Source organism: Acanthochromis polyacanthus, chromosome 18, assembly GCF_021347895.1.
Source record: "Acanthochromis polyacanthus isolate Apoly-LR-REF ecotype Palm Island chromosome 18, KAUST_Apoly_ChrSc, whole genome shotgun sequence".
Classification (NCBI taxonomy): Eukaryota; Metazoa; Chordata; class Actinopteri; family Pomacentridae; genus Acanthochromis; species Acanthochromis polyacanthus.
This window is the reverse complement of record NC_067130.1, coordinates 465206-480278: the sequence shown is the minus strand read 5'-3', so window position 1 is coordinate 480278 and position 15073 is coordinate 465206. Positions and strand designations below refer to the sequence as shown.

Below are 15073 nucleotides of genomic sequence, written 5' to 3'. Positions count from 1 at the left end.
ACAGAGGAAGGAAACAGGAAGAACATGACAGGAAGTAAAAAGGCCAGAAGGGAATAAAGAAAAACTGAGGAAAATCAGGTGTTATTGTGAAATAATGCCATTAAATGCAGGGAGGTCCATAGACTCCATGTTGTTGGGGGATGAGGGACATTAAGACATGCAGAGGGGTGGCCAGGGGAGAATTCATTAAAGCGTGTTACATACTCAGTGGGTCTGCCCATCCGAAATAGTTGCCTGGTGAAAACGTTAAAGTGAGAGGAAGAAAGAGGAGGCAGGGTTTGAGCAAACAAATAAAGAAAAGTGTGAAAGTGCTGCACTAGTGGAGGGAGCCCAGCAGATTTAACATGAAAACAGGCTGATATGATGTAAAACTATCAACATCTGTTCATTTTTAACCGTGAAAGGCCAAAGAAGTGAACAGAAATAAAGCAGGGAGGAGAATTAGCGCCATCTGGAGGCTGAGGGGAGGACATCAGGCTCACTCACAGCACTGGGAGGCTACGAATGGAAGAGGGCGACTCTGAGCGTCATCCTGAAGAGAAAACAGAGAAAAACAGACAGCTTATTTTATATAATTCATCTTATGAGCCACTCACATGTTGGACTCCATCAGTTTTAATGATAAAAAGTAGTTCCACTTCACTGTCGTTAGAACAAGAAGCTTTAAACGGGAATAAGAAAACATTTTATTGACTTCATTCAGGATAGATGAAAAGGCGTCACCTCGTCGTGCATCCCCATGGTGTTGATGCGCTCCAGCTTTCCTGTCCAGTACTGCGCCTCATCATCTGGGATATCTGGAAACAATCATACGCGTTTCTGCCATCATCATACATTCATGCATGTTTAATTTCTCATGAGCTGCAAGGGAATGAAGACATGGAAATGGTCTGACAATGAAAACAAATGTCTAAGGGGAGATCATTCCAGGCTGGAGGCCCTAAAGTAGGACACAATAAATGTGTTATTTATCTGTTATTCTCCCAACCTCTCCAACCATATCCAAACACTCCAGACACCGTTACCATCCTGCTCCACATCAGCTGCTCTCACCGGTCACACTTTTAAAGGGATGCACATTAAAGGCCACAAGCACAAAGGCCAGGGCTTCAAAGACACGCCGACCCACAGCTTTAATGACTCAGAGTCATCTGAAAGGTCTGGAAACAGAGAAAGAGAACGACTCCCTCCTGCTTCAGCTGATGCTTCACGACTATAGATACAGTCTGGCAAAGGAAATGTTCGGAATAAACTGAGGTTACAGACACATACAGGGACAGTTTACCCTCCAATCTTAAAGACATTGGAAATAAATAAGATTCTTTACATGAATAAACTCATCCTGCTAACTCTGAATGGGACTTTTATTTTGAAAAGATGGTGATTAGATATTAATCTGGCAAATTCAAGTGACAAATGACAGAACATTATATTTCTGTTCACAGTTCACTGAAGACACAAAGCTGATGCTGCCCCATGTCTGTTAATGTTTTCTGCACCTAAAAATATTCTAAATGCAGCTTTAACTGAATATGTATTAAATGATGCGACCGATTCAGGAAACAGTGAATAAACGGCTACTGGACCTACAGTTAATACCACCTTCTTCCTCAAGCATTCCTAATGGTTTCTGAATCCTGTTTCCACACTGGGATGCCCTGGGAAACACAGAATTATATTTACAGAACTAAGAGAATAAAGAAAGACCTGCCACTAAGGACTCTGGTGGACAGATCATCTCCAGCTGGAGGGTTTTAAACAATGAGGAGAACGTCTAACAAACATCTAAAGGTGCCAGTAGTCACTAGTAGAATATCAGCATCCGTCTTCACATACTGTGTCCTTCATTCAGGATAAATATAGCAGACTAACTGCTCTTACGGTTCATTTCTACTCCTGCTTGCATAAGACTAGAGGACTCCACCATGACATCAGGTTCTTACATCCCCCCAGGCCGAACATTTCTTCCAGTGTCGCCTCACAAATTGACCGCTGACATTTCACCAGGAAACCTCAGTGGCCTTTTAGAAACTCATGGACTGATGTTTGATTTGCTCTAACCAGAACCACCGCTGTCCACTCCACTAATGCACCCACTGAGGCACAGCGCTGGAAAACACTCTTCAGTTTATCGATCTAAAATCTACTGGAAGAAGGATTTTCTGACTGACGTCTCACCAAAAGGCAGCTCAAAGCGAGTATCCAGCAGGACCCGGTGAGGCGTCGGGTTCTTGGTGCCGCAGATCTCGTCTTCCTTCATCAGGACCTCTGCATCCAGGAAAATCCACTCACCTGAGCCCTCCTGCAATTCAAACAGGATATTTATCTCTCTATGCCAAGATTTGAAGTGGTTTTATTCATGTTACTGACAGTTTTAGTCATTATTGGCCCCATTTTAAACCAACAGTCTGTTCAACAAACTGTAACTCAAAGGGAGAAAGACAAAAGAAAGAATCCTGTCCTGTTTCTGGCTCTTCTGGTTACACATTATAATAGTTTTATATTGTTTATTAGAATGTGTCTTAACTCTGTTACCTTTACAGTGACCTTCAGTGTTCTGACAGATGCCTAGAAATAAAATGTGTTATTATATTATGAATCAGAACTGAACACTCATTTTGATTTTTCCATATTCCAAATCACGGCCATGTATCTAGCTTCTTTAATCACACTGTTTTCTGCATTTATTAATCCCTTTTTTGCAAACCTTTCTTTTGACTTTGCTTTTATAGTTTCACCTCATTGTCCTTACTTCATCCGTTCAGTCTTAATGTGTTTATGCCATTACTGAATATCATTAACTTTGTGGGCTGCACAGTGGTACAGTGGTTAGCACTGTAGCCTTGCAGCAAGAAGATCCCGGTTCAAATCCCGGCCTGGGATCTTTCTGCATGGAGTTTGCATGTTCTCCCTGTGCATGCGTGGGTTTTCTCCGGGTACTCCGGCTTCCTCCCACAGTCCAAAAACATGCTGAGGTTAATTGGTTACTCTAAATTGTCCGTAGGTGTGAATGTGAGTGTGATTGTGTGTCTGTATATGTAGCCCTGTGACAGACTGGTGACCTGTCCAGGGTGTCCCCTGCCTTCACCCGAGTCAGCTGGGATAGACTCCAGCACCCCCCATGACCCTAGTGAGGATAAAGTGGTGGATAGAGGATGGATGGATGGATGGATGGATGGATGAACTTTGTGCCTTCTCTTCCCCATAGTTTCACTTTCCTGATCTGCAGATTGAAGTCCACCAACCTCCAAGAGTTTCTAGTTCTGTTTGTCTCTGCCGTCCTTTCCTCTCCTGTTTATTCTCAGAAACCGGTCCAGACAGATGATAATAATAATGAAAATAATAGTAATAATGTATTTATAAAGCTCTTTCAGCCAAAGTTCTGTACATAGAGATAAATGGAGGATCTCCCCGAGTCTGGCTCTGACGGATGAAGTCAGTTGTTCCTCAGAGGGAATCTTTAGGTTTGTTGGGTTTCTGTAGAGTCTGAACTATTATTTAAACTGATAAATTAGTAACCATCTTATTTTTCTAATGGAGAGCGTTTTGTTGTTTTAAATTAACTGTTTAATGAACTAGACTGATGAGAAATCTAACCATGGATTTAAAACTGATGAATGAACATCAATACTGACCTCTGATGACTGAGGGATGCTCTTGAGGGGAATCCAGGCCGTCCCCAGCATGGTGTCCCAGATGAGGCCTTTGTTCCAGACCTCCACGATGAGGCCGAGGTCCAGCCGGTTGATCTCACTGAGGAAAATATTAAGAAATGCCATTAAAAATCATCCCTGATGAATTAGATGGAGAATGTCAGAGGATGAAACAGTGAAACAATAACTGTGGAGTTTACAGCTTTCCAACATGACAACGAATGAAGCAAACATGTCTCCATAATTACTGTCAGATACTACCTAGCCTGGAAACAAAAGCTGCTTCCTGTCTTTGTGGTGCAGTAGCTGTCATCCTGCATTCATTCTATTCAGAGGCTCAGAAACAGCTTGATGACAGCAATAAAATGGAAAAGGAGCCGCATGACGAGCATTAGCATATTCTCATCTGTGGCAGTTTGCAACTATTGACAGCCAGACAAAGGAGGATGAGAAAAAGGATAATCAAAGAGAGCAGATAATTGATGGAGGTGAGGGGAGGAGGTCCAGGTGCTCAGATAAAAGGTCCAGATCATTCCTCCTACAACCTGACAGAATAAACAGATGATGGAGCAACAATCCAGCTGTGGCTAATTTTAACAGGAGATGTGTTCATGTTGATATTTAGATTCTGTTTTCTAATTATGATCTGTGGTTATCTAAAAATACATTAACAGGCTGTAAATGTTGTTTCCCGACTGACCAGAACCAACCTGCAGACGTCCACCTGAACGTACAGGAAGACCTTAGTCCTGATTTCTACTTTAAACCAGTTTCTGTAAGTCAGAAACACATGAAGCTCAATTAGAGGCTTCAGTGTTCGTTTCCAGAATAACGCGGTAGATCAGGTGCATGAGACAGAGATTTAAATAATATAATATATTAATTACAGATAATTCTTCTTGTAGATGACCATTCAGTGCATTAAACACATGAAGACAGATGTTGAACCTTCTATTTCTATGCCTCATTAAATAAAGTAATACAGCTGGTAAATTTACACATTTTGGTCCAAGTCTGTCCACAGAAACATCTGTTTTGGGAAACATATTTTTCACTTCCTTGCTAAGAGCTAAATGACAAAAACGATCCCACTCTGAAATCCACTATATATGAACATAAATAAGACTACAGCTGGCAGAGATCAGCAGAAAAACTGTAAATTATTAGACTAACCTTCTCCCATCATAATCCACCTATCTCTACCTCTGCAGCTTCACATCATACCTGGTTGGATTACTCCGGTAAAAACAAAGAGGGTAAGTGCAAAGAAACATGGAAACTGAGGAAAAGAGTTGTTTTTTTTTTTTTTTAGTTTGCTCTGTCAGGACGCTTCCATCCAACTCTAACCTGAATGATTCCATAAGCATTCATCTCTTCCTTTATTCTGAAACTACTGTTAATTAATGAAGCACCAAAATAAAAATAACAAATATTCGTCAGTACAAACTACACGTATGAACTATATTTAAAAAAAGTTTATCCGAAAAATGTCAAAAATTCAACTGGTTTTTACATTTTCACATTAAAATATTAGTTTAATGAGCAGCTGCATGAATCTGTATGTAACTAACTGGTGTCAACATCAAACACTAAAGAATTCATCCACTGTAATCTTTCATTATATAGTTTTACTTTAGCGTATCTAAATGTCCAGCTGGATCAGCTACGAGCCAGAAACTGAGTTTCTGAGTTAGAAAATGTCTGATTCTGTGTTTAGATCTTCCTGGAGCTGCGTCTTCTGTTGGACTACATGAAGCTGAAGCATCATTAACGTCCAGCAGGAGGATGAAGCTCTGGAAAAACAAACACCGCTCCAATGAGAGAGTTCACAAAAGACAAACAATGACACACATGCAGCGACGTGTCGGCTCCTAGTCGCCATAGATACCTTTCAGTGGAAATTAAACCGATGAATTAGGAAGAGGAAATGAAGAGCAGCTGTTGGATGAACATCTTCTTAGAAGGTGATGCTCAGTTAGAGAAGCAGGAACTGAAAGATTTTCTACTGAACAGTTTTACAGCTCTCAGTGACCTTAAACTTTACTCAGCAACATGTCCAAGCCAGAAGGATGTTCATAAATGATGGATTTTACAGGTAAACCATGTGTTTGTGCTGAATAACTTACAACATGAAGTCCTGTTCCCAGCAGGGCTGGTCTCCTCGCACCGTGATGGTCGTACTTTTAACATTCTGCACCTTCAGCGTCACATAGGTGTTGAACTTATCTGAACAAAGACAGAGGGAGGCTATAGTTTATATTCTAGGAGGTCAGACATGGAAAGGAGGCAGTGTTCTACAGAACTGTAACAGAAAATCTACATAAACAGGAGAGAAAGGAGAAGATACAGGAATATTCCAGAGATAATCAGAATCAGAGCAGCAGATCAGAACTCATACAGGACAGTTCTACTTCAGCTTTATGCGGATGACAAAGACATCAGAGAACCAGAGAGTGAAGCAGATAAACATGCTCCCACCACAGACTGTCAAGCAAAACTATTCCAGACCAAACCAGACCATCCCAGACCATTCCAGACCAAACCAGACCAGACCAGACCAAACCAGACCATTCCAGACCAAACCAGACCATCCCAGACCAAACCAGACCATCCCAGACCATTCCAGACCAAACCAGACCAGACCATTCTAGACCATTCCAGACCAGACCATTCTAGACCAAACCAGACCAGACCATTCCAGACCATTCCAGACCAAACCAGACCATCCCAGACCATCCCAGACCAAACCAGACCAGACCAGACCAAACCAGACCAAACCAGACCATCCCAGACCATTCTAGACCAAACCAGACCAGACCATTCTAGACCATTCCAGACCAGACCATTCTAGACCAAACCAGACCAGACCATTCCAGACCATCCCATTCTAGACCAAACCAGACCAGGCCAGACCACCAAACTGAGCCCGTTAATCACCAGTGGACCTGACTACAGAACAAACTGCCTGGTCTCTCTGCTGCACAGAGAGTTTTTCTCCTTATTGAACCTGTAGAAAGGATAAGATAAGATAAGATAGACTTTATTGATCTCACAAGGGAGAAATTTACCGTTACAGAGCTCTTAGGAACAAACAGAGGGGTGCAAAAAGTCACGAAAGGTGCAAGTACAAGATAACTCTTATATACATTGCTATAAGATAGAAAACTTTTCTTATATACATTGTTATAAAATAAGATATTGCACATATCTTATGAATGTCCGATGATGTAATAAAGCTCCTCCTGACCCATTCCTACTGCAGAAGGTCTCTGTCAGTCTGATATCATCACTTCATACAATCAGAGGTATGGAAGCAGCTCAACTGAATGTTCCAGTTTGATGTAAACACTAGAAACCAGAACAGGAGATTTTAGTGAAAATAAACTCCTGGAACTCTGCTGAGACCAGGATCCAGTGTCTGTCGGTTTGTAGATGACATTCACACCCAGAAGATTGACAGCAGAGTCCCAACAAACGTCTGGAGGAGGTGGAGAAGGGTTAGAGCTGGATGGAGGAGGAGGGTAGACTGTGTTCACACCCAGCAGATTCAGACAGAGTCCCAACAAACGTCTGCAGCAGCTGTCAGCTGGTGGGGGAGGGAGGGAGGATTAAACCAGCAGCTTTTTATTTCCTGCAGCGTTAACACGTGCTGCTGATGAGCTCCACTAAAGGAGGGACTGATCTGGACCGCTGGTGGTCCTCCCTGAACCTGAACCACCACCTGGAGGGTTAGAGCTGGATGGAGGAGGAGGAGGAGGACTGAATGTTTTGACATGTGGAATGTGCGTTCTGTCGTATATTTATAAAAGCTGAAATAAGTTCCAGTCCCTTTATATTGAAAGCAGCATAGATCATGATGCAGGACATCTTCAGGGTCAACAGTGGGGAACCTACAGATAAATAAATGGAGATATGTCATCACTATGATGTCATACTGATGGATTTAACATCACTGAACACAAACACGTGAGACAGCTGGACATGATGAAGGAACAACTGGCTCAGTCTGACCAAAATTAATTTAATTGAAAACTCGATATTTTCTTCTCACTCTGGTATGAAAGTTGAACAATAATAACTTTCTTTTCATTTCATATCATAAAGTATTCTATATGTGTGTTCTGGTTTTCTGTGACATGGAACGACATCCAGGTAGAATAAATCCTCCAGCTGACATCTGCTTTATTATTTACGGTTAATGTGTGCGACGGGGCTGGTCCTGACAGATTCAGTGTAAAAGTGAAGATTTTAAATCAACAGCAGGATGACAGATAACAGAGAACATTTCAGGCTTTTATCTTTAATAGTTCCTGAGATGATGATGTTCAAAAACAGCCACAAACGTCAATGAAAGGATTCAACAAATTATATATAATAGCCAGACTTTATGAAAATAAAGTTTGGAGCAAATCAGAGCTGGTGCGACAGAAAGCCTCTGATGATGGGAGATGGAATTATTTCAACAAACACAGACATTTGAAACTTTACACGGTTTCCTTAAAGAACTGAACACTGAAAGATGAACATCTACTAATAATAATAATCTACACTGATCCATCCATCCTCTATACACCGCTTTATCCTCTCTAGGGTCATGGGGGGTGCTGGAGTCTATCCCAGCTGACTCAGGTGAAGGCAGGGGACACCCTGGACAGGTCACCAGTCTGTCACAGGGATACATATACAGACACACAATCACACTCACATTCACACCTACGGACAATTTAGAGTAACCAATTAACCTCAGCTTGTTTTTGGACTGTGGGAGGAAGCCGGAGTACCCGGAGAAAACCCACACATGCACAGGGAGAACATGCAAACTCCATGCAGAAAGATCCCAGACCCAGGAAGGGATTTGAACCGGGGATCTTCTTGCTGCAAGGCTACAGTGCTAACCACTGTACCACTGTGCAGCCCTACACTGAACCAGTTTAGGAATATAAGATAGAAACTACAGTTAAAGAGTGCAGTGGAACAGTGATGCTCACAGAATCACACAAGAACCATAAGTTTGTCCGACGGACAGTAAACTCTGGTGTTGTATGCAGAAACAGTACAGTAAACACACACACACACACACACACACACACACACACCTGTCTGTGGGAAACCACACCAAGCAGTCAGCTGTTCCTCTTCAGACCAATCACCTGACGGCACTAAACAAAGATTTTCCTGGTTGCCTGGCAGCACACACCCTAACATTTATCCAGCAGCCAGATAAGTAAACTCAGCTCTGAAACAGGCAGTAAACAGCTGGAGGATTGGTCCAATGAAACAACCAGGCAGTAAACAGCTGGAGGATTGGTCCAATGAAACAACCAGGCAGTAAACAGCTGGAGGATTGGTCCAATGAAACAACCAGGCAGTAAACAGCTGGAGGATTGGTCCAACTCTCCACTGAAAATCTACATAAATAATCAGAGATACTTCAGCTCTGAACTTAAACGCTGAACAGGAAAACCCACAGACGTCCTGAAGCCTCGTCCACCTGCAGATCTGTGACTGACAGCAAACAAACCTAATTAGTGTTTTTACAAAACACAGGCTGTATTAGACAGGAGCCTGGGGGATGCTGAAGCCTTTGCCTAATCAGATAGGCCAGCCTTGTGCCACACTTGGGCCGGCTCCCATGATTAGCAGCGATAAGGGAAGAGGATGTATGGATTAGATCAGAGCCACTTCGTAGGTCCTTTACAGCATGGAGGATCTGCACTGAGGGGGAAACAGACATAACTGGCTGGAAAAACACAAAGATGTGTCTGACAACATGTGGAGGCCAGCACCAATATAATAAAACCATTCTTTATGTAAACACATGACAGACACATAATATTAACAACAGATAAACTAATCAGGCTGATAAATCGGCTTTAATTAGGTCAGATGTACTGATAATGGTGTTAAATCAGCTTTAAGTATAGTATATATAATGATAATGGTGTATATAGAGGCTGATAAGCAACAGGAACTGCAGAACAGAAATGCCTCAGTGATTGGTCACCTTGTGAAATGTCCTGTTTGACATCTTAGTCACAAAACAAACACTGCTACATGACTCATATCAAGATAGTTTACTTTAATCTTTGGGGGAAAAAGGAAACAAGATGTTATTAGATTCTTTAAACTCCCATACAGGCGCTGCAGCTACAGCAGAAAATAACAAAAAACTTAGATAATAACTGCAAAAACGTGCTAAAACTATGTAGTGAAGAATAATGGATAACTACAGCCCATAAAACTGCAGCTGCTGATTCTGCAGTTTCTCCTTTTTGTTGCTGATATGCAGAGAAAGCAGCAATATGTTTATTATAAGGAAACAGAAAATCATGACATTGACATCCAGTCATGGTGGAGGGTAATAAAGCTCTACAGAGTTGGAGGTGAGCTGGTGTGCTCGAACTGCAGCGAACAGAGGGGTGGATGGAAACAGACTACAGATAGGCAACGATGCAGAACTACGTCTAAACTATTTAAAGGCAGGAAGGGATTATTTTAATGGAATAAAAACCTTCTAAATATATTTTTAGACATTTTATCAGCAACTGGAGGTGGGCTGTAATGCTCTGGAGACGTGGTTGACCAGATAAAACTAAAATAAAACGTTTCAGTTGAAAATCAACTACAAGTGCAGTTATATTTAAGCTTGTTTTACCAGAACCACCATTATCGTCCAGTATAAAATACCAGGTTGCTATTCTGGAGGAGCTTTTCACTTTAGAGGAGCAGAAAGGTGTAGTTGGTTCAGCAGGGAGGGAATTAAGATCAGAGCTGAGCAAAGAATGAAAACTAAAATGTACTGAAGCACTGGGGCTGATCAACAACACAGATTTTCAGTTTCCATTGAACATTAATATATTCAGTAGGCTGGTAAAGCCTCTTGGTCAGAGTGCTGTCAACAGGAAGAGCCTGATGAGGTGAATTATGGGATGTTCGCTGCTCCAAACCGCCCACTCACCCCTCAGTCGAATGTCTTCATTCATTATTGACCGATGAGTTTTTCAATAAATTAGTCAGTAAAACTCAGGCAGTTGGAAGGCTGATATTTCATTCAAAGCACTCATCAATGATGAGGACGTTAACCTGCTGTAGGACCTCCTCAGGAGAAGTTCTCCTTCCACAGAATAGTCCTGGACTGGATATAATGTGTTTAATCTATACAATTGGCTGCATACATGCAGAGACCCAAGACTTCCTCAGATCCAGAAACAAACACTCATTATTAAGCTTCAGTTAGCAGCAATCAGTGGAAGGAAACCAGCTGACCATCCAAGGTCACCTTCTCTTCTACAGGTACACTCCTCTCCAGACACACCTTCAGGTAGCGATGCCAAAATAAGCTGTATAAAAACTGTCCACACAATGCAAACACCACCCTGGACCAGCCTTATGTCAACACTGAGGCGTCTTCCAGTCAGTCACGTCTTCCATTATCACGAGGAAAGAGTTCAGGATCCTGAAAGCTGAGCAAACACCAGGACAGATCAAACCACGCCTCTTCCTTCCTGAGGTACGGCGACATAACGGCCAGAAAACACAGAAACTGACCTCAGAATCCTACTTCTATAAACTAAGAAAAGATCAGCACAAAAACACTGAAACACAACTGATGGCATTCACAGAACAACACAATCAGACTCACAGCAGCAAAACAGCAGTCTAACATCAGGACTGAGATATAAATGAAAGATGAGAACACTGCATATTACTAAATATATAAACCATGAAAAACATCCTCACACATGCACAGCATAAACCAAACATCCCAGTGAGTTTCTAAAAACAACTTTCTTCCAGTTTTTAAGATGGTAAAACATGTTCATAGGATAATCAGTCAGTGCTGTTAGTCCAACATTCAGCTTTAGTTCAGAGTGTTCCACACACTGGAGCTGAATAAAGTTCTCTTATTCACACCCAAACATCAACAACCTAAAGCTACTTGAATCCAGTTTTGAATGTAGCGTGTTAATTTCTGCAGAGTACCAACAGGGTAAACATTATATAAATATAGTATGACATAAGCAGGTCAACCTTAAGTCATCTGGTAAATACTGAGCTCTCATAAACAGACTGGAGCTGCATTCTACAGTAATTCCTGCTAAATAAACTGACATGGACAGCCTTTTCTATCATCAGTGTAATATTTAATGAGCTGAACCTCTTCAAGGACAGCATCTGAACAAATCCTTTTGTTCCCTGAACTAAAAAGCTGACTGGCGTTTTCATCTGGTTGAAGGAGACGACTGGTTTAACTGGATGATTCCTGATGTTTGCTCTGGGAAAGGAAGGAGGAGTCTCAGTGAAGCCTTACAATCAGAACCCAACATCTGTGATGCAGCAGAACCACTGGACAACCAAGACACAATGCAGGAAAATCAGAAAACTACCAGGATAATTACAGCTGAACAAAAGTAGACACATACTGGGAATTAACGTGCAGGGTTCATCTGAGGACTGAGAATAGTGTAAAACATCAGCAGAGGTGACTTTCTGCCACAAATGTCCCTCAGCTTAAAGGTAGGCGAGAGCTTGGACACTGCAGGGATTAGCTTCGGAGGGGATTTGGACTTAGCGGCCACCGATCTAAGCTCACCTGTGCTCAGTGTGGAAGGATGGCATGTTGTGTAACACAAAAATCAAGCCTGGTTTTCAGTGACTGGACAGAATTTATGTGATTAACCTACAAGAGGAAAACGAGCACATGTGGCATATTTCCAACAATACTACTGTAGATGAGCATTTAGCGGAAGCTTTAGGGTGGAAAGTCTGGATGTAGACCGTCTGGATGTAGACCGTCTGGATGTAGACCGTCTGGATGTAGACCGTCTGGACGTACACCGTCTGGACGTAGACCGTCTGGACGTAGACCGTCTGGACGTACACCGTCTGGACGTACACCGTCTGGACGTACACCGTCTGGATGTCTACAGATGGCCTCATGCTGTGAAACTGGGTTCATTTATCTGCAGCCTGGTGAGCATGACCACCTCACAAACACACCAACAGTCCCACAAGCTGCATGAAAAACGAGTTTCTTTGCCGCTGTCCAGTTCTTCTTTGGAAATGTGGACAATCAGATTGAACAAACAGGGAATGTTAACGTTTGTGAATAAAGAAAGTGCCTACCTGGTGATCCATGGAGCTTGGCTTTCTTCACTGTAAAACAAACAACAAAACAATGATTAAAATCACGTAAACTCCACGTATGTAGAATCTGCTGACATGTAGACGGTTCATCACCTGAAAGCTGAAGGACATTTAGATGGTGAATTAGATTCTGCTAACAGGCTGCTGAACCAAAGGATCATTTATAAAAACACACGTCAGAAACAGATGTTAGCAGGACAAACAGGATCTGGTGACACTGAAGCTCCATTCATTCATAATATGAACTCATTAACAGGCAGACGAGGAGCCGTGAGTTGAGACTCGTGAGTCCTGAATCACTCCAACATGCTGTTACAGTGAAGCTGATGAAAACAGATGAGCTGTTTGTGTTGGTGCTCTGTAGGGTCCAGATGTCATCAGGAAAACAATAAATAAAAATCTGGTCTAATACTAATGCAGACCAGGAAGTAGACACCCCCACTCTGGAGCAGAAAGACGTAGAGCTGAGAGGTTACAGAAACATCTCCATCCTCACAGATTTCTCTAGTTTGTGGCTGAGAAATGAAAACTGCAGTTCCTCAAACAACCACTTAGAAATCAGAATCACTTTTATTTGCCAAGTCAACCCAGTCTCACATCAAATTGTGACATAGTCACGTTTGTCCACAATGCAAAACGTTACAATCTCACAATTTGGCCCTGAAAATTGTGAGATGCTCACGTTTTTTCCCGCAATTCTTTTCTATGGGTCTGACGAAGGGTCACGTGACTGCTTGCTGCAGGCTTCTCAAAATGAAAACATGGCGGCTGTTCCTTTTATTTTCCGTGGAAAATGCATTATTTTAAGATAGTTTGGACAGATAAAAACATTTTGATGACATTTTTAGCGAGAAATATATATAACACTTTCACATTAACCATTCAGTTATTGGAAATTATCTTTGGTTTGGTTTGTTTTTACGCTGAATTTCACTTCACGGCATTAAATTGTGACAGTGTCACATTTTGTACGTTATGTTGGTTGATTAGGACGCTGCCAAAAACGAAAACAAGCGGTGTGTTTATTTTTGTATTGTTGCATTGTGTAATTTTTTGAGTTGTTAAATCATTTATGTAACTCTTGGTGATTACTGCTAGTTACTGAGATGTCTTCCCCGGCCTTTCATTAGTTGACGCGCTTCGCTCCCTTGTTAACAAGTTGCATTTCAATGATCCACAAGTCGCTCGTTGTCAATGCAAACAACCGTATTTATTTCCATGAACGTGCTTTTACCGCAATCATTTGTTGAGCTCATCCATACACCAGTCAGCGCACAGCGATCTAAAAACTTCATTCCTGCCCACAACAAGATCCCCCTGTCTTTCTTTAGCCCGTGGAAGCGTCCATAGCAACCACCATAGCAACGGTGGGAAACGTAACAATTCCACTCCGAGACGTGAAAGATTCATCGTCATAACAAACCAGAGATCACACACAAGAACTGAACGAATACTGTGAAATTAAATGTATATTTTTTTGGTGTCGCTGTAATGCCTGAGGCTTTGCTGCTGTCCGCTTTCCGACCGTGGTCGGCAAAACACGGGAGAACTACGTGCAGAACCTGCCGCACCTTTCTTCTTCGGTGGTGTCTGTGTAAAACAATGTCCAACATGCAAACAGCACACCTAGCGCCATGAAGCACAAAATGCAGGTGTAAATCAATGACATCTTACAATTACAATGTCCTGTCTTTTAACTAATAAAGACACATATATAAAGAACTTTACATCAGTTTGTTTGTTTGTTTTATTAAGATCCCCTATCAGCTTTTGCAAAGCAGCAGCTATTCTTCCTGGGGTCTTCATAATTTCATTTGTGACAACACCAAAAAGCAACATGTACACAAAATACATACAAATCAAATTACAAAATACATAAACAATACATACAAAAATACACGTATACAATACAAATAACATACATATACAAAACCTAAAGTTTTCAATATTCCCCATTTTTGAGAAAATCCGGATGTTATCACTCGCTCCCGACAAAAGCATCATGTTTTTTAATATTTTGGATTTCGATTAATTAGACAATGAACAAATTGACGTAATTTCCTGGTGGGTGTGTTTATGCAGCCTATTAAATACTTTTTTCCCCATGAAATAAAGTACAATCCATACATCATGGTCCAGTGTACATTGTTTGTTTTGTTCACTGACATAGTGCAATAAAGTTTTGTTTTTTAAACCATCCAGTACCGTAATGAATATTGAATGAATATGGCATCTCGTTTACATCTCTAATTAAGGAGCAAGAAATTTACTGA

At 41.6% G+C, this 15073-nt stretch overlaps 1 protein-coding gene across 6 annotated transcripts in view; it reads right to left on the bottom strand.

Moving 5' to 3' along the window:
- LOC110961102 (protein unc-13 homolog B) overlaps positions 1–15073 on the bottom strand; it is a 119019-nt gene that overhangs the window by 90784 nt on the left and 13162 nt on the right. For all 6 annotated transcript variants that reach the window (XM_051938815.1, XM_051938820.1, XM_051938817.1 and 3 more), the window contains exons 2-7: positions 12780–12809; positions 5780–5879; positions 3636–3753; positions 2179–2302; positions 724–797; positions 487–532 (exon numbers count right to left, since the gene is read on the bottom strand). In XM_051938815.1, coding sequence (XP_051794775.1) covers positions 487–532; positions 724–797; positions 2179–2302; positions 3636–3753; positions 5780–5879; positions 12780–12809 — 492 coding nt within the window. The remainder of the gene's footprint in view (positions 1–486; positions 533–723; positions 798–2178; positions 2303–3635; positions 3754–5779; positions 5880–12779; positions 12810–15073) is intronic.